The 20,847-nt window shown below is 36.5% G+C and overlaps 1 protein-coding gene across 1 annotated transcript in view; it reads left to right on the top strand.

Annotated features, from left to right (window-relative positions):
* CLCN3 (chloride voltage-gated channel 3) overlaps window positions 1–18,385 on the top strand; it is a 98,066-nt gene extending 79,681 nt beyond the window's left edge. The window contains 5 exon segments of the mRNA XM_030312763.1: window positions 831–1,229; window positions 8,438–8,517; window positions 8,520–8,656; window positions 13,630–13,705; window positions 15,428–18,385. Coding sequence (XP_030168623.1) covers window positions 831–1,229; window positions 8,438–8,517; window positions 8,520–8,656; window positions 13,630–13,705; window positions 15,428–15,586 — 851 coding nt within the window. The 3' untranslated portion in view covers window positions 15,587–18,385.
* The last annotated feature ends 2,462 nt before the right edge of the window (window positions 18,386–20,847 follow it).

The following is a 20,847-nucleotide window of genomic DNA, read 5'->3' as shown; positions in this document are numbered from 1 at the left end:
GAGACATGGGACAATGGCAACAGGAAGTAGAAAGATGTGGATTAGGAGGCATGAGCATAGAGGTGATAGTTCAAAATGATGATTTGGGGGGCACCTGGGTGGCTCAGTCGGTTAAGCATCCAACTTTGGCTCAGGTCATGATTTTGCAGTTTGTGAGTTTGAGCCCCTTGTCGGGCTCTGTGCTAACAACTCAGCACCTGGAGCCTGCTTCAGATTCTGCGTCTCGCTCTGTCTCTGCTCCTCCCTTGCTTACTCTCTGTCTCTCAAAAATAAACATCAAAAAAATTAAAAAAAAAAAAAAGAATGATGATTTGGGTAAATGAATAGATGAGTTTCTAAGGGAGAGGATATTACACTGTTAACATAAATCACAAGGCACCAAAATATTTTACTCATTTTGAAAAGATTTAGAGGAGAGAAATGTATTAATATTCTACCCACATAGGAGCTTTATTTGTAATATGGTAGTAAGCAAGATAGCTATGATGTGCTTCACCAAATTCTTTAATTAATAATCAGCTTTTATAAGAGTGGAATTATATCTTTGCTATAGCAATAAACCAAAATGGCAAATTCGTTTCAGTTGGCTGTTTACTGTGAAGTAAACAGGTTTTGAAATGTTATTTTAATAGTCTTGTGTTTAACAAAGAAAATTGGTGTTTCTCTAGATCTTATTAAAACAGTGATAATTGTCCTAAAAGAGGAGTAGTAGTTTTCGATGATTATCCTTTTCACTAAGTTCTTTTTACGATTTGTGTTCAACTGCCTGGTAGAACAGTTCCACTGACCTGTCCTGTCCTCCTTGACCAGTGGTATTTATTTTTTTTCAGGTGGCGTGACAAGGATGACTGTCTCCCTGGTGGTTATTGTTTTTGAGCTCACTGGAGGCTTGGAATATATTGTTCCCCTTATGGCTGCAGTAATGACCAGTAAATGGGTTGGTGATGCTTTTGGTAGGGAAGGCATTTATGAAGCACACATCCGTTTAAATGGATACCCTTTCTTGGACGCAAAAGAAGAATTCACTCATACCACCCTGGCTGCTGACGTCATGAGACCTCGAAGGAACGATCCTCCCTTAGCTGTCCTGACACAGGACAATATGACAGTGGATGATATAGAAAACATGATTAATGAAACCAGCTACAATGGCTTTCCTGTCATAATGTCAAAAGAATCTCAACGATTAGTGGGATTTGCCCTCAGAAGAGACCTGACAATTGCAATAGGTACCCTTTTTTAAGAATACAGACACACATATACATCTGTCTGTATCTATATCGTGTATCTGTGGAATCTATGTATCTAGATAGATAAAGACATATAATGGATTTCTGGAGGAAAGGAAAACAATAATATTTAATTGGTTGGGTGTGTTGGGGTAAAGAGTATATTTTATTTATGTCCCTGAAAGTCTTATGCTCTTTAGGAAAGGAATTTGTGAATTGTTTTCTCACTAAATACAGTTTTATCTTTTGATTTGGCATTGTTATCAGAGATTGGAGTCAGATTCTTTTCCCACTCAGATAAGCCTTGTTAATATTGTTTGTAGTAGCATGTAATATATGGCCTAGCAAGTGCCAGGGCATCCCAGTAAATACATTCTTATATTAACTTAATATTGGCTTATTTGAATGCAAACTTTGAAAAATTTCATCTTTGGTCTGTTTCATATCAGATTCACAATATTTTCCTTTTTCAGTTTTTGGATTTAAGTTTACAATAGTAACATGTAATAGCAACTTTGTTATTTTTTTAGTCTTTAATAAAAATTTTTTTTAAACGTATTTACTTAGAAAGAGAGAGCTACAGGGGAAAGGGCAGAGAGAGGGAGAGAGAATCCCAAGCAGGCTCCTCGCTGCCAGCACAGAACCCAATGCGGGGCTTGAACTGATGAACCATGAGATCATGACTTGAGCCGGAACCAAGTGTCTGATGCTTAACCAACTGAGCTACACAGGCTCCCCTATTTGTTTATTTTATTTAAAAAAATTTTTTTTAACGTTTATTTATTTTTGAGACAGAGAGAGACAGATCATGAATGGGGGAGGGTCAGAGAGAGGGAGACAGAGAATCTGAAGCAGGCTCCAGGCTCTGAGCTGTCAGCAGAGCCCGATGTGGGACTCGAACTCAGGGACCGCGAGATCATGACCTGAGCTGAAGTTGGGCGCTTAACTGACTGAGCCACCCAGGTGCCCCTGTTTTTTTTATTTTAAATATTTATTTTTGAGAGAGAGAGAGCAAGAGTGAGGGGGGTAGGGGCAGAGAGATTGGGGGACAGAGGATCCAAAGCAGGCTCTGCACTGACAGCAGCAAGCCCAGTATGGGGCTTGAACTTAGGGACTGCGAGATCATGACCTGAGCCGAAGTCAGACCCTCAACCTACTGAGCCACCCAGGCACCTCTGTAATACCTACTTTAAAAAAAATTTTTTTTTTCAACGTTTATTTATTTTTGGGACAGAGAGAGACAGAGCATGAACAGGGGAGGGGCAGAGAGAGAGGGAGACACAGAATCAGAAACAGGCTCCAGGCTCCGAGCCATCAGCCCAGAGCCTGACGCGGGGCTCGAACTCACGGACCGCGAGATCGTGACCTGGCTGAAGTCGGACGCTTAACCGACTGCGCCACCCAGGCGCCCCTGTAATACCTACTTTAAAGTGAAAAATCATTGAGATTTTATTTTTGGTGAAATACTGTGTTGAAAAGTATATAAGTCCTATTGTATTATGTGCTGATATTCCTACAAATAATGTTTAAAGGCATTAGCCATAGTATGCTATTTCTTGGGGATAAAGTAAACTTGTTTTGGTTTATTTTGTTTTTACTTATTTTTTAAATTTTATTTAAATCCAAATTAGTTAACATATAGTGTAGTAATGGTTTCAGTAGAATGTAGTGATTCATCACGTATGTATAACACCCAGTGCTCATCCCAACAGATGTCTTCCTTAATGCCCATCACCCACTTAGCCCATCCCCCCACCTACCTCCCCTCCAACAACCCTGTTTGTTTTCTGTATTCAAGAGTCTCTTATGGTTTGCCTCCCTCTCTCTTTTTGTCTTATTTTTTCTTCTCTTTCCCTATGTTCATCTGTTTCTTAAATTCCACATATGGAGATAAAGTAAACTTTTTATGAGGAGTAAACAATTGTTTGTGTTCCTCCAAAATTTATTTTTCTCCTTATAGTCCTGCAGTATTGATGAGGAGGCTAGTAAGACCATTTCTATTCAATCCGATTCCTTTCCCTCTCTTCTCCCAACCCCCAAAAGTGATAAATGATATTTTCATGAAGCTGTTGCTTTCATACTCCCCAGTTTTTAGTAAAGGACCCTAAGCTGCAAATGTCATGCCTTTGTTCCTTTGAGTCCTCTACAGCTTATCTCTTGGCCACTGCAAAAGGATTGTGAAAGATTTTAATTCTTGTGCCATTTGAAGAGGGAAGATATCTAGTCTAGGATTATTTCTTAAATCAGAATGGAAATGCAAATGCTCAGTTTATAAGAGTTATCAAAACAAAGGAGCCTACAGAAAATATCCTTACAGTTAAGGAAAAGCCTACAGCTTTGTAAGAGTTTTTTAAAGACTAGCAATCTCATCATTCCAAGTTTTGCTGTAGGCAATAGAATATTTGCCAGAATGGGCGAAGTATGTGGTCACACTTGGCTCTTGTATTTAAGTGTTTCAGCTTCTAATCTAGTACCATGGCCAAACCTACAATCACAGAAGAATTTCATTGTTCAGATTCCTATTCTTTAGGTTTTAATGGTAGCCAGCCAAAGAAAAGAAAAAGGTCAGAATTCTGGAATTTATATAGAAATTTAAAGGAAAAAAGCAAGGTTTTTAAAAGATAAAGTGCTCAAAGTTAAGAATTACTCATATTCCCACTGATTCTGTGGATATGTTTTTCAAAGTATTGTTACTGTCTTGAAACAGAATATTGTGATAGTAGATAATGTCAGTTTAGGGAATAGATGTATTTAGACATGCCATCAGAAACGTTTCACATGATGACTTTTAGAACATACGTTACATGTTTACCCATGTACATTTTCATAGAGTTTACAGTTTTGAATGAGAAAAATAGACCTGTCCATGAGGCTTTGTATATATGTATAATACATAAAATATGGGGTGCCTGGGTGGCTCAGTCAGTTGAGTGTCCGACTTTGGCTCAGGTCATGATCTCACGGTTCATGAGTTCAGGCTCCACATCGGGCTCTGTGCTGATAGCTCAGAGCCTGGAGCCTGCTTCAGATTCTGTGTCTCCCAATCTCTCTGCCCCTGCTACGCTCATGCTCTCTGTCTCTCTCAAATAAATAAGCATAAACAAACTAAAAAATTATAATATAATATAATATAATATAATATAATATAATATAATATAACATAATGTGGAGACTTGGTTAAGTTTCTGACTCTTGATTTCAGATCAGGTCATGATCTCACTGTTTGTGGGATCAAGCCCCACATTAGGCTCTGCGCTGACAGCACAGAGCCTGCCTTGGGATTCTCTCTGCCTCTCCCTGTCTCTCTCTCCCTGTCTCTCTCTCTCTCAAAATAAATGAACATTTAAATATATACATATATTAAATTAAATTAATCAAATATATATAAGTTAATTAAATATATATAATATGTAATTTATATGTATTTATATGACATACTTTATGAAAGACAAAAAAAGAATGCTTGAGTAAGTGGTAAGCTATATACTATATCCAGGATTGGGAAAGACCAAGGTTGTTTTTTTTTTTTTATGTTTATTTATTTTTGAGAGAGAGGGCAAGTGGGGGAAGGGTGACAGAAGGGGACAGAGAGTCTGAAACAGGCTCAGCCCAATGTGGAGCTTGGAACTCATGAACCGTGAGATCATGACCTGAGCCAAAGTTGAACAGTTAACCAGTTGAGCCACCCAGCACCCCAGGAAAACTCAAGATTTTGAAAGAACAATTTTCCCATAATTTATTTATAAACTATACTTTTGTGTCATTTCATCATTTTAAAATGTTTATTTATAGATAGTATATTCACATAGTTCAAATTCAAGAAGATTAAAAAGTATACAGTGAAAAATCTCACTCACCCTTGACCTCATAGTTACCCATTTAACTCTCTGTAGGCAGCCATCTCTTTGGTTTCTTATGTACTCTGTAGATATTATTCTATACTTATATATATATCTTTTTATTTTTTTTTAATTTTTTTTTTCAACGTTTATTTATTTTTGGGACAGAGAGAGACAGAGCATGAACGGGGGAGGGGCAGAGAGAGAGGGAGACACAGAATCGGAAACAGGCTCCAGGCTCTGAGCCATCAGCCCAGAGCCTGACGCGGGGCTCGAACTCACAGACCGCGAGATCGTGACCTGGCTGAACTCGGAAGCTTAACCGACTGCGCCACCCAGGCGCCCCTATATATATCTTTTTAAACGAACTGTGTCATGCTATCCAATACATGTGTACTTTGTTTTTTTGTTTTTTGTTTTCACTAAGCAATGTTTTCTTGGACATCTACCCAAATGAGTATGTAAAGTTTCTTCATTCTATTCTTTTAAGCTACATAGTATTTCTTGAAGTAGATGTACCATGGGATACATCATGATTTCTAAAATCAGTTCCTCATTGATGGACATTTAAGACGTTTACAATTTTCTGCTATGATAGAAATTGCTCCCTCATATATTTGATAATCTCCTATTTTTGACTCTGTGCCTATGTGCAAATGGACAAAAATTACTAGAAGTAGAAAGTTGGATCAGAGAGTAGGTGCATTTGTAATGTTGTAAGATATTTTCCTGTTGCACCAGGTAGTGATCATGCCATGTACTCCCACCAGCAGTGAATGACAGTTTGCTGTGTTAAAGTTTAGTTCAAATGGAGAGATTTCTTCCTGCATTTTTGTGTCAAGATTAAGTGAGGCTGGTGTTTTATAGATTTGTTTAAAATGAAGCATATTTAACATTTATGGTGTGAATAGTCTTTCCTATTTTCCAACTTGAGTCATAAAAATACACTTTTTCATTTCTATTTATGTAATAGGAGCTGTAAGTTTTACAGGGAGATTCTCAGTGTATGAAAGCCTAAATATCATTGACATATTGAACACAGTAGTATGGTACGTGACACGGTGACAGACTCTTCCCTTAATTATACTCTCCTGTCCCCTCAAGATTTTTTGTGCGGAATAAAGCTTTGGCTTGCATACCTAGGAGAACTAATTCATTAAAGGTTTCCCCTTCCATAGCAATATTATCAACCTTAGAAACCTTAAAATACAGTTTACTCAATAATGTGCATTGCAAGCAAGCTTTTTGTTTATCTCTTTATAGTAGTTAAAATAAACTTTATACCTGCTTGGTTAGTTGAAATACCATTTTGTGGATTTAGAGACTTTTTTGCTTTCTACAGTTAATACAAGTGATGTAAGAATTCTAGATCCCTGGGGAGTGTTTTTGGACTCTATCACTACCAGGTTTCACATTGTCAAAGATGAAGGGGTCAGCTCATGTACCTTTCTTTTTTGAGAAGTTTTGAGAAGTCAAGCCCTTGAGAGTATATTAACATGAATGGGAAAAATAAGACATAAAATTTGTGGGGAGAAAGGTGATTACTTACATTTGGACATTTTGTTAGAAAAGAACCATTTCCATTCTCCTGGAAGTGTAACTCTTTCCTGCATGCACACTTTAAGAAACTGTGTGAATCATATCAGAAAATGAAAACTATGATGATATTTTCTGCTTCAAAAGCCTTTGGATGGCATTCAAAAAATTGTTTTTTTCAAACAAAGGAAAACAAACCTAGCAGATGTCCTGACGCTTTGTAAGTATTCAGTAAATGATGCTTGTTAAAATAGTTACTGTATTCACTTAAATGACAAATTTAAGTCAGGCTGAATGTTCACTACCCTGTGCCTTGTTAATTTCAAAGGAACATTCCAATAAATTAAAAAATAAATTAGGTTAATAACATTTTCTAAAATTTTCTGAAACTTTTGTCATTAAATGGTTTATTTAAACAGTCTATAGCATATTTTCATTGATGATAGAATATTTGTTATTTTAAGGTATTTAAGTTTGATGAGTGGGCTTGGTTTTAACTCAGAATATCTGTCATATATGATAATAGTATTTATACTCCACCATTCACAGGTCATTAGTCAGAGGCTTCTATGGGTTAAGAACAACCTAAAGAGCATTTTTCAAAAATCATTTACATCATTTGCAAATGGGATTTCTTCTTTTCCATGCCTTTATCATGCTTTTAAGGTGGGTTAGTAAGTATTAGCCATTAGAACTTCAGTTAGTGCCTTCCTACCTGAATGTGTCACAACACAGGTAAATAAGGCTTTAGAGGTCAGAAGGAGTAAAAAGAATTGTAGTATTTGTTTATGAGTTCTGTATCTGCTTCTTGGGGCTGATGCTTCTTATTTTGGCTTAAGTATTTTTGTAGCAAAATTCATGTTTAAATATGTTTAGTATAGCATATGTTTAAAATATGTTTAGTATAGCAAATAGCATATTTGTGAACGTTTTGAATACATACTAACTCCAAATAGAAACATAAAGCTCTTTATTTTTGTATTCTCTCCATTTCATGAGTTTCCTTTTTCCTCCTGTGATCTCTGTTGTGCAGTTTTCTGTATCTTTACCCCTTCTTGTCTGGCACTTTCAAAAGTAGGAGTGGGAGTGGCAGCAAACAGAAGCACTTGAAGCAGAGCCACACTAGAGAGAGAAATGAGCAGAGCCTTTATAAATAAAACCTAAAAAAAAAATAAGTCTGCATCCATTATGTGCATAATTGTAGTTTAAATGCACCTATTGATGTTCATGACTCACCCAGAAAATGAAACTTTAACATTAGAAAAGAGAAAGAACTAGCTGATTCACAGAGGTTGGAGTATATGCAACACAGTCAGAATTAAGAGTGAAACTCACTTTAGCCCCCCCTCTGCAGGATGAGTGACATTTTAACACAGGCAGGTGTTATTTGATGATGGCTTCCTTTTTTTTTCTTCTTCTTTTTTTTTAATACATGAAATTTATTGTCAAATTGGTTTCCATACAACACCCAGTGCTTGATGATGGCTTCCTATGATAAACTATGCTCTCATAATTTGTGCAGGTTTTAAAAACCATATTTCAAACATGCTTCCTTGTCCCCCAAAGTTAGAAAACGGCTTCAGCCCCAGTGAAGAAAATTGATGTACTAAAAATATTTTATTTACATGAAGATGATTTGTTATTGGTGTATTCTAATTCTGTCAAATATAAGAAATTACTAAATCAGTTTTCAGCTGATTCCTTTCTTGGGGTAGAAGATAGGAAAAAATGAAGGGACCAAAAGTCATGGGATACATTTGTTTATTCTTTAAAGTCTCCCAGAAAGATTACCCCTAAACAAATTAAGTTTTGGTCTTCTCTATCTCTTTTCAGAAAGTGCTAGAAAAAAACAAGAAGGCATTGTGGGCAGTTCTCGTGTGTGTTTTGCGCAGCACACCCCATCTCTTTCCGGCGGAAAGTCCCTCGGCCATTGAAGCTTCGGAGCATTCTTGACATGAGCCCTTTCACAGTGACAGATCACACCCCAATGGAGATAGTGGTGGATATTTTCCGAAAGCTGGGTCTGAGGCAATGCCTTGTAACTCACAATGGGTAAGTTTGGTGAAAGAAATCAGTTCGCTTACTGGAATTTATGATACTGTTTAGTGGAATTCAAATTCAGTTATTAGGAAGGACTGTAAGTCAGCTTCTGAGTGGGAAGGTCTGTTTTTTTAGTGTGGTTATTATAAGTACAGGATCAGTATTGATCAAATTGACACTTACCAAGAGTAAAAACATTGTCAACTGCCAGATCTTTGCCAAAACATAAAGTAGTATTTGTCAGGAACACTTCAGAGTTGGCAAAGAGGTTCTGAAACACCTCCAACATGCACATTGAGCTTAGAGTATTTCCTCTGTTAGAGGAGGAGTGGACCTAACCTGTACGGAGTAGAGAAAAACCTGTTTTCTTTTTGTAAGTATTTCATTTTTTAATGTAACTTTCTAGTTCAGTAGAAACTTTCTAGATATTTTGCTGCTCGCTATTTTAGCCATTATTTTACTTATCATATAATGAGGGAAATAATATATAATTAAATTTGTAAATTAGCTAAAATCCTCCTTTGGCAAATATTTGTTTCCTCTTCTCTACCTTTTCCGTCCAGAAATCTTTTATATAAACTGCTAATGACAAACACTCATGTATTTAAAATGTGTAAGTTGATTAATTTATTTGTCCTTTCCACATGAACTACCAGTGTTTCTCCAGGGTAGGATATTGACAAGTTTTGCTTGGCAGATATCAAAGGGACACAGTGGGGATGGTATCTACAGGCTGCTCACCGGACGCACTCCTGCTTCACTGCCTCTGCTCCCCTCTCCCCCTGCACCTGGGGTCTCTTTCCCCACCTGCTCTCTCTCTCTAGTCCCCTTTGCTTCCATCACATTACTGTTCCTAGTTGAAATACTTAAGAACATTGTTTTATCTGAAGGCTGATAAGAGGAAGGCTAGAAGTGAGAAACAAAGGTACTCTTGATTATGCATAAGCCTGCATAGCCTGAAACTGGTTGAAATAGTAAACACTTTAGAGAATCACAGCAGGTTTAAAAAAAAAAATTTTTTTGTACAAAATATGTGAGTGGCAAAACACATGACCCCTTTCTAAAGAAAGGAGGAGAAAAGAAAAAAAGGGAAGGAAATATGTGTATTGAGCACCTTCTTTGTGTTTCTCATTTAACTTTGTATATCTCTGCAAAGTGGGCGGCAGCCTCCCTGCTTTACAGTGTAGTCACTGAAGCTCAGAGGTTTCATAATATGCCCAGTCATGTGGGTGGTAAGTCATGGTTCAGGGAATCGAGTATCTTTCCAGTTTTAGAACCCGATCTCTTGCTACTGCTTTTACACTGTTAATGACCAGTAGAGTGTATCTTCTTTCTTTGTGATTCCTTAAACTACTACAATTTTCTTGAACAATACATTAGGCCATACTAGGTTAGGAACAGAAATATAAAGTTAGAGAATTAGATCCAAGTTCAGTGTTTTCACTATGCTAACCAATTAAAATCACTCTAAATAGTGGCTCAGGTGGCTAAGCATTTGACTCTTGATTTTAGCTCCGGTCACGATCTCACAGCTGTGAGATTGAGCCCCACATTGGGCTCTGCGCTGGGTGTGGCGCCTGCTTGGGATTCTCTCTCTCTCCTTCTCCCTCTGCCTCTTCCCTGCTTGTGCTCTCTCTCCCTCCCTCAAAAAAAAAAAATAAAAATAAATAAATAAAATAAAATAAAATAAAATCACTCTAAATAGTGTGAAATAAATTATATTGAAGGTACAAAACTCTTGATTAAAGGCAGGAAGTTTCAAATTATTAAATATCACAGATACTGATTAGAGAAGAGATGTATGATAACTTTTAATGTTTAATAAAAAAATAATAGTACCAGGGCACCTGGGTAGCTCAGTCGGTTGGCTCTCCGACTTTGGCTCAGGTCATGATCTCACAGTTTGTGAGTTCGAGCCCTGCATCGGGCTCTGTGCTAACAGCTCAGAGCCTGGAGCCTGCTTTGAATTCTGTGTCTCATTCTCTTTCTGCCCCTACCCCACTTGTGCTGTCTCTCTGTGTCTCTCAAAAATAAATTAAAAAATATAAAATAATAATAATAATAATAATAATAGTATCAAACTTCATTGTTTAAAAACTTAATAAATACATGTTAAATGGGGTAGCTGTTTATGAATTTGTACTGCTTTGGGGACCCTTTTAATTATAAATGGCTCAGTTAGAAACTAAGCTGAGTTGTTACAATTTTTACTTGCTTCCAGTTATTCTCTTTGCCTGGCATGGTGTGTCCTTTTACGTGCTAACACATATAAATGTCATTCTCTAGTCATGATTACCTGTGATCACCAAGCTGGATGGGTCAGTTACCATATTTCACTTTGCTGCTTAATTTCCAGATTTTTGGCAGCACAAATATTACAAAGGAAAATACTTAAAGTGTAAAACTTAAAAAATGGGGGGTGGGGCGGACAGCTAATTAAAATCTTACCTGATATTGCCTTTTATAAGAAAGCTTTGGTGAGGGGTAGCTTTTTCTAAAAGAATATGTTTAATTGCCTTGATTATAATTCCTTATTTCTGTACTTCAAGGAAAATAAGTCGATATATAGAGAGAGAAAGAAAGAGATCATTAGGAGTGGTAGCTCTTGGGTCTTTATTTTCTTTGCAGTATGTAAGGAACGTAGAGCATTTTATTCTCACTTGAAGTTAAGTGATTTAAACCTAGAAAAGAAACCATACCTTCTGTATTTTAGTGGATAGTGTGAAGATCCGGATAACTGTCAGCATCTTATAGTTCATATTGGGTCCACAGAGGTAGAAAGTAACTGTTTGGGGAAAGAGGTGCAACAAGTCCAGACTCGTAGATGCAAGTAGAAAATGAGAATAGAGAGATGAGGGGGAAGTGTGTCTGTGAATTTTAAAGATGTCAGTTATATATTTCCCGTATTTTATATTTTATTAGCAGAATTCTCAAAATCTTTTTAGTGTTGGTGGAACTAGCAGGATGTTAAATAAGCATTGCTTAGAAAGAGTTTTGTGACCATATAGGTTTGGAAGTTACTGGATTAAATACAGTTGAGGTTTCTTTATTGTGGAATATCTCAAAACTTATAATGTTGATATTATTTGAATCTCAGGGATAATAGGAAATACAGTTTTCCAAACTTGTTTGAACATGCAGTTTTTTGTTTTTTTTTTTTTTTTTTTTAATGGAGGAAAGAGGGCCAAACTCCTTGGACTGGTGCTTTTGGGACATATTTTGGGAAAATGTTGGTCATGCTCTGTTATACTTATGTCATTGCTTATTAGCCCACAGGGAAATAGCAAATTATGTAAGTTATATTTTGCATTGAGTTTCTTTATACTTCCAGAAATTAATAAGTAGCAGTGAACCTGGCCTTATTCTCAAATCACTCTTCTTCATTGGAAAGGAAATACACGGTTGTCCTCCTTTTTTAGGGGCCGTTACATGAATATAGAGATTACTTTGTAAATCTCTAAATTTGCCATTTGGTCCTTCATAAATTTGTAACTTTCCTCATTTTGTATCTTGTGATTTGGTGGAGCTTACTAATACACTAACTGAAATTAATCACTGTATATAATTGGATAGAAAAGAATGAGTAAGAATTAACTGAACTATTAATGTCAACTATTTATTTCCTGACTCCAGCTATAAATTAAAATGAATTGATGTTTTTTTGTTTTTTATTTTCCCTCACACACTTAGAGAAGAACATCTATTGAGTGATTAAGTGCTTCTTTTATGTATCCATTTTTTATTTCATGAGTGCATTTTCTAAGCCTTTTTGGAGGGAGAATTTGTTCCCATGCTCGGAGAACTTTGCAATTTATCTTTGTTCTTAAGTTAGTACATTATTTTAAATAATGAGAAAACATTAGCAGAAAATCTATTTCTGCCTTTCCCAATCTCTGCTCTTCCTGCTTACCCACCCCCACACTCAGGCATCATCCTTAATAACTGTTTCATAACTGACACATCTCTAGTCCCAGACTACTTTGACTAAGTGAAATACCCTGGTAACATTCTTGAAGAAGTCAGAATGTTCAAGGGCAGTTGAATAGTAAAGTTGACCTAACTAGATCCTCAGGGAAATGTCTAGTTAACCCTGAAGGGCATTCTGGATGGGCTTCCAGAATTTCATGACTAAAGCTTTCTAAGGTTTTTGACATTCATTATCTGTGTTGCCATATATTGTAGTGGAATTCATTGGCTTCCACTCTAAAACCAGTAACCAGGATTTTGTTCTAATAAATTGAATTATTTACAAGTATCCTTGTGAGAATTTATGTCCATCATTTTGCTTGTAGGTTAACTGAGAAATAATCATTTAGAAAATGAAATGCATAATGTAAAAGTCATCTTGACCCCTAATCATAAACACATCTTACTAGTTTATTTTAGGAAGTGGCTTTCAGCAGGTCCTGAAAATTGTTTTGTTTTTTTTTTATATTGGTTGGCATTATTTAAGTGCACATTGCCATCAATTTTAATCTGAAATAATAGTAAGATCCAAGGGATTTCTTAGTTCTTCATAGACAATTAAGGCTAAGCCTCTACCTTTTCACTGCTGAGGTAGATCCAAATCATAGCTGCCGCATTGTTAACTTTTTAGCAATTAGAAAAATACTTCCCTCTAAAGAAGGAACACTGAAAATGAAACTAAATTTTAGAGGTTTATAGCTGTGTATTATTACTGTTTCTTTTTTGCTTTTCTTTATAGTCGTCTTCATTGTGAACTTTTATAGGGTTGCTTTTTAATTTAAAAAGGAAAACAACCCACCAATATTTAAAAATAGTATCATGTCTCTTATGAAAGTCAGTAGAATTTATGCAAATAGGACCTGGGATTTCAAATCATTTTTGTTTTTATTTTTCTAAAGTTCATTAAAAGCATTCTTATGGTTCATGTTTTTATTTTTTCTCTCATTCTTTATCATTATGATTGGAACCTTTTTTACTTTGATTTCTCACAGTTATTAGCATAACATGATCTGTTTCAGGATTGTCTTGGGGATCATCACAAAGAAGAACATATTAGAGCATCTCGAGCAACTAAAGCAGCACGTCGAACCCTTGGTGATTAGATATATCAGATCTCCTCATTAGATACCTTAGAAGTCAGGAAGCATGAAACTTGTGAACTGTTCAGTTCTCTCTTTCCCAGATACCTGCTGAACTAAAAAAATCCTACATGCTGCCAGTTAACATTTCTATCTCGTAAACTATATCTGTAAGATAAATTTAGATATTTGTAAAATTCCATTCACAGGAAGTAAGCAAAAGTTACCATCTCTCATCAAAATCATTGGTTGCAATTTAAGAACTGTAAACAGTTTGGTAGTTAAATGAGTAAATGTCATTGGACATTCTTAAAGTAAACACAAGTCTGTCTACCTTAGTGGATACACCGGTCTCAGAAGATGCCTGACTGGTTAAAAATGTCTGCCCCACCAAACCCACCGAACCCTTTTTCTTTTTTTATGTTTCCTAATCTTGTGGTAGTCTTGTGGTAAATCTAAGCTCATAAATGATTGTTAATGGAGCTTAGCAATGTTACAATTGCTGAATGTTAAACAGATTTTTTTATGGGCACACTAACTAGAGTGTAATGTTGTATATATTTGTGATCTTGGCATTAATTCTTCTTCTGCTACACCTTGCATACCCTCACAATCAAGAATGTGTGTCCTGCCATTTCATTAGTAACCTGTACCTAGTTTATGTGTGTGCCCCTTTTGTATGATGTTTCCAGAATGCTGTGAGCAGCTCTTGGGGTCAAATCATTTGTTTTAACCGGGTTTATGTCCTAGTGGTTTCATGACTAAAGATAAAGTTTGAATTATCTTAATCATATAACCTAAAAAATCGTCTGGCTTTAGCTATTAATGCCTGAAATTATTTTGCCCTGCAATTGTCATACCTATATAAAACCTGTCCCAGTTTGCTTAAGTACACAACTGATTATGTATTCCTGTTGTTTGCTAATATTTCACAGTGTTTCATGCATCCTTTTTTAAAAAACTACTAACCAGAATAATAAATAGCTACTCATTCATTCTGCTTTCTGCTTCACCTATAATAATCTTTTAGGACTGCTTCTTGATTTTTCACCTATCTTTTAATGTGAGCATTAACAACCAAGACTTTCATAAAAGCACTGTATCTTAACTTTTTTGGCCAAAATCAAAAGAGGAAAACATTGACGTGTGTACTAGAAACTTGGGTTGTCTTATAGATTTATTCTTGGGGCTCTGAAGTTTGGATTAGAGTTCTTTGTTGACCATTTTATATGCATTTTAATCTCCAATTGTATGTGCTTTCATGAGATTCTGCATACAACTGGGCAATCTTTACATTATTTTTTAAAGTTGATTAAGTTTGGTTTTAAAACCGTGGAATATTGAGATTTGGTCATCAGACATTTTACTGCTTTCTTGATGTCATGGGAATTAATTTTCCTTCTCAAATGGGATCAGTGTCATCTCTTATTTTATATGTCCTCCCATTTTTTTGTTACTTTTTTGTTGGCATACATTAATCAGAATACCTCTACTTCAGTGAGGCATGAAGTCCTCAGAGTCTCAGTGGAAAGGACATTGTCTTATTAGTGACCATAATACTTTTATATCAAAGGATGGTTGCTGGCTAATTATCTTACCAGTAAACACTTTCTGAAATACCAAAATCACGATGCTTGCTTTGCTCTGTTCCTGTCAACAAAAAGTGTTAGCTATAGATTTAGCTCTTCTTTTCTTTTCCCTTTTATTTAAATAGCACTCTTCTGCTTATTCCTTTCAGGCGCCTCCTTGGCATTATAACAAAAAAAGATATCCTCCGTCATATGGCCCAGACGGCAAACCAAGACCCCGCTTCAATAATGTTCAACTGAATCCTATAGATGAGGAGAGAGAGGAAACAGAAGAGGAAGTTCATTTGTTGAATAGCACAACTCTTTAACCTGAAGGAGTCGTCTACTTTTTTTTCCTCCTTTAAAAAAAAAAAAAAAAAAAAAAAGGGAAAATATAAAACCCAGGCTTTTGCAACATGGTTTGCAAATAATGCTGGTGGCATGGAGGAGTTGTTTGGGGAGGGAAAGGAGAGAGAGAAGGAGACGAGTGAGGTATTTCCCCATCTAACCAAGAGCAGCAAATCATCTCCTGTGGTTCTGCACTGGATGCATTCAGCTGAGGACGTGCCGTGATAGTGCAGGCTTGAGCCTCAACGGAGAGGACGCCGCAGTCCTGGAGCACCTGGCCGGTTACTCCAACATTTTGCAAAGACGCATTATCAGTCCCTATTCTGGAGGGATTATTTGAATTGAGCCATCTATAAGACTGCAGGGTCTTGCCCTTTTGTATCAAAACTGTTCTGTTTAATTCATGACTTATATAGTTAAGCATTATCTTTCTACATTCCAGAAGAGCTTTTATTTCTCTCTGTCTCTCTCTCTCTCTCCCCCTCTCTTTCTCTCTTGAGCTGCAACAAAACCTCTTTAAATTGGTGTACCCTTTTGAAACAGTCCTTTCTCATATTGAGATGTACTGTGATTTTACTGAAGTTTCATCGCAAGAAGGGAGTGTTTCTTGTGCCATTAACCATGTAGTGTGTACCATCGCTGAATGCTTGGAGCTGTCTCATGTACCACAACAAAGGCTAATCAAACAGGTAAAATCTCGAATGAAGTGCGAACAAAAGCTCTCAGCTTGTGTGCATTGTGGTTCAGAATCAACAACAATGAAACTTGACTTGTTAAGGATAAACAGTTTTCTTTTTGTTTTTTTCCTGCTCAGACTTTATGGATAATGTGACCTGGTCTTATGCAAATTTTCTATTCTAAAACTACTATAATATACAAGTACTGTTCAGCATAAAGAAACAAAATGCTGCTGCTTTGACGGTAAAGAGAAGGAAGTATTCTGTTTCGCTGTATCTGGAATTAATTGCATGTTTAAACACTGGAATTTTTTTTTCTTGAAATTAGATCATTTTTCTTTCCTCAAGATATTTTATTGCTGACACTGAAGAAGAAATGTAATTCATAACTTGCACTAAATGTATATTTCTTTTCTTAAAAATTTACCATTCTTATTTATATTTTTATGGATTAAAATTTATAAAATACAGATCAGTTAATATCGCGCTTAAATAATTTTACCTTTTTAATGTGATTTTTATAGACTAATTCAGACTTACAAATATGGAGTTATGAACAAAGTTTACAATGGGAACAAGGGTTTAAAAAGAGGTTGTGGTTATTTGTCTATGATTCAATGTGTACATAAACCTTTTTCTGATCTTTCACTGCCATCCTCTGGATTATGTCTTCTGACCTGTATACATTTTGATCATTAACTAGCAAGTTAAAATATGACAAATCACTTTGCAGATTAAAACCAAAAGTTAAATGGTATTAACCTTTTTTTTAAAAAAAAAATTGAAAACCACTGCAAAGGTAGCAGTTAAAATTTTAATATGAACATAACCTTTGATTCTTTGGGTTTGTCACATTCATCAGTGAGTATTGTTTTGAATATCCACAGTGCAGAGTTTTGCAGGATGCGTTGAAAATGTCCTAGGGTGTGTCTGGGATTTTTGTTTTTGGAAATGTCTGTCTCGATCATGGTCTTAATTCACTATCAGCAAAGGAGGTTTACTTGTACAACTGGCCTAAATATTCTGGGCTTATGCATTTTTGGTAGGAAATGAATTTTTGCAGACAGACATTTTCTGAAACATAACTGGCAATAAGCCGTTTTTACATTTTGGAAGTGATTCTTCACTTCCTAGTTCTTAAAAATAATGTATCTATAAGATCTTGAAGCTTTATTAGATCATGAAGCCATATTAGAATGACAGTTGAAAGTTGAGTAACATTTTAGGAATTTCATGGAATATTCTTAGTTTTGCTATCTGCCTAAAATCAGTATTTTGAATCTTAGTTTATTTCCTCCCTTTGGCAAACTTCAAGCTTTCTTAATGATCCCTTCATTTGGCCATCCAGAGTGAAATCTTTTCTAAACAATACTTCTGTGTATCTTACCTGTGTATCTTGTCCTAAGTGTATCTGCAGTGTGAACTCCTCAGCATTGGCTATTAAATAGGTTCTCTTGAGTTATAAGCCTTCAAAGGAGAAGCGAGTTTCTTTGCAGATAGCTTCATAACATCAGACCTCACATGGATTTTATTTTCCATGAGTCCTTTTTGATTTCAGGTCCTTCTTTCATTACCCATCCTGCTTCACAGACTGACATTTCAGGGTGGATATTCAAGGTGGATATTAATTTTCTTCTCGGTATATTTCTATCCCTTGATGTGTCTTACTGCTAAAATACAGGAAAAGTGTTATATCTTTAATGCATTCAGTGGTTTTCTTGGGTAATACTATCTATTCCACTTTTCTTTTTGATATGTTGAGGTGTGTCTACTTTTCAACCAAATGATGAAATACTAGAGACCATGAAATATATGTGCCTGGCTAATTGGCAAATTAATTGACCAATATAATCAGTGGAGCGCCTTATTGGAGTACCCTTTTTCAGAAGGTATGATGAGAATGGGCAAGGGTGTCAGCATCTCTTATTAATAATTGTTTTCAGTTTTGGTTCATGAAGAATGCTTAGTTTGTTAATCTGTGATGTTGCCTAGAGCTGTATTTATCTGTTTTTATTTATACTAGTGTAGTAAAGCTGCATATCATTACAGTAAAAATGATTACTGTGATGAGTTAATCAGAAAAATCTATTAAAATCTATATGACAATGTGTGGTTTGGCCTTTAATTATATCTCTAACAGTCCTCGCACTTGACTGCTGCTCTATGCAGTGCAGGCCAATATGCCTGGGGCATGCAGCCTCTGAGGGGTGGTAAGTAAGATGTGTCTCTCAGGTTACAAAGCCACTTCTATACTTTGCAGGCAAGGAGCAACGAGAGAATAGATGTTGCCTTGAGTAACAGGATGTACATACTTCTAGCAATAGAATAGAGCCTCCACTTGTCAGCGAGAAGTCGCAGGTTTACCACAAGATTTCACTTCAGTTTATTTTCAAAAAGAAAAATTAGGCTGTTAGCATATAGATAAAACATGTAAATGATTTAAATGTTTTGAAAATATTACTCTGTAAATTTGCTAAGAGAACTGCCTGAAAGGAGGTGGTAACATTTGAATTCCTAAAAGATTTCAGTAGTCTAATATGAAACTCTTAGTAAAAAGTCAAACACTTGCTAAAAAGTCCAGGATAGATTTTTTTATCCTTCATTTTATTTGATCATTCACTACTTTTTTTTTAATGTTTATTTATTTTTGAGAGAGAGAGAATGCGAGTTGGGGGTGGGGGCAGAGAAAGAGGGAGACACAGAATCTGAAGCAGGCTCCAGGCTCTGAGCTGTCAGCACAGAGCGTGATGCAGAGCTCAAACTCAAGAGCCATGAGATCATGACCTGAGCCGAAATCAGACACTTAACCAACTGAGCCACACAGACACCCCCCTCCTCTGCCCACTGCTTTTTTAAAAAGTACTTACTGTATGATAGATGCTGTGCTATCATTCACTGAAGCTTACATTCCATTAGGGGAAGAAACATCTATGGTATGTCAGATGGTGATAAATATCACAAGTTAATTAGCTCAGCAATTTTTTTTTTTTTTTTTTTTTTTTTGGTGTGCCCCTCACCATTATAGGCATACATAAATCAGGCAAAAATTCCCATTCTAATGGAGAAAAGTAATGGGGAAGATGCTATTTTTATAGAGGGCCTCAGGGATAAGGTGACATTTGAGCAGAATCCTAAAGAAAGTGAGGGAATGATACAGTTATCTGTAAGAAAAATGTTCCAAAAAGAAGAAATAGTATACGCAAACATCCTGAGGTACGGTTATGCCTGACAATTATAGGGGATACCAAGTAGGTCGCTGGCTGGAGTGGGGAGTGGGGTGGGAAATGAGGAAAGAGGTTGGGGGTGTAGGAATTTGACTTAATTATGACTAAAATGGTAAGTCAGCGAGGCAGAAAAGTGACATGATCTGACTTAACATGATCTCTGGCTGCTTTGTTGGGGATAGACTATATTGGGTAGGGGTGGGAGCAGGAAGACCAATTAGAAGGCTCTCGGAATAATCAAGGTAAGATATAGAGGCTTGAACCTGACTGGAACTGGTGGAGGTCATTGAAGTGGCTGGTTTCTAGACATTTTGGAGGTGGGCTAGACAGGATTTGCTAACGGATTGAGTGTGGAGTGATACATGAGGAGTAAAGGGTGTCTCCAAGGCTTTTGGCCTGAGTTAACTACAGAAGAATGACCACTGACTGAATTGGTAAGGACGTTAGGAAGAATAGATTTGAGGTTGTAAGGAATTTTGGTTTTAGACATGAAATTTTAAGTCATTTCGACTTCCAAGTGGGGATGTCAAATAGGCAGTTGTATATATGAGATTCAGGTTCCGGAAGAAAGGTCCAGCCTGAGAGACCTAAGAAAATGTGGGAGGTATCATCATCCTGAGTCAGGATGAAATCACATTGGATTAAGTGGCCAGGGAGGGACTGAGCATTGACATACGTGTATATTTAGATTTGAGGACATGAGGGGCCAGCAAAAGAGGGAGCAGCCAATGAGGTAGGGTGAAGAGGGGTGCCTTTAAGAGAAAGGTATTCCCCTTAAGGCAAGTGAGTAATAGTTTCAAGGAGGATCAAGTTTTTGGTTGTTGGTGATCAGTGAAGTAAGTGGGGACTGATGGTTGCCCAGTGTGGAGATAATGGACAACTTTTACCAAAGCAGGTTCAGTGAGATCAGGCAATAGTCTGATGGGAATGGGTTTAACAGAATTGAAAGCAATTGAAGGCAACTTCTCCCAACTCTTCTGGAGTTTTTGAAAAACAGGATGTGTGATAGAGTTTTTAAGATGCAGGATATTATAACTTGTGTTGTTTATGGGAATGTTTGGGAGGGAAAATTGATTAAGGAGAGGTCCTTGAGTAGGCAGGAGGGGATGGCATCTTGTGCACATAGTGGGGACATTGAGCACCATTCGTAGCAATGTGGAAAAGGCAGAGTATATTGGGTAGTTGGTAGTGTGGTGAGATTTTGTGGAAGTTTGTTTTTTCTCAAGTAAACCGAGGGCTGGGAGGTGGTGTGTGTTTGAGAGAAGATGCAAAAGTAGGGGTATCAATGGGCAGCAGCATGACCAACTTGAGGTTAAAAGGAGGCCCATTATCATGGTTGTA

Source organism: Lynx canadensis, chromosome B1, assembly GCF_007474595.2.
Source record: "Lynx canadensis isolate LIC74 chromosome B1, mLynCan4.pri.v2, whole genome shotgun sequence".
NCBI classification, from domain to species: Eukaryota; Metazoa; Chordata; class Mammalia; order Carnivora; family Felidae; genus Lynx; species Lynx canadensis.
This window is presented reverse-complemented; position numbering and strand designations above follow the sequence as displayed.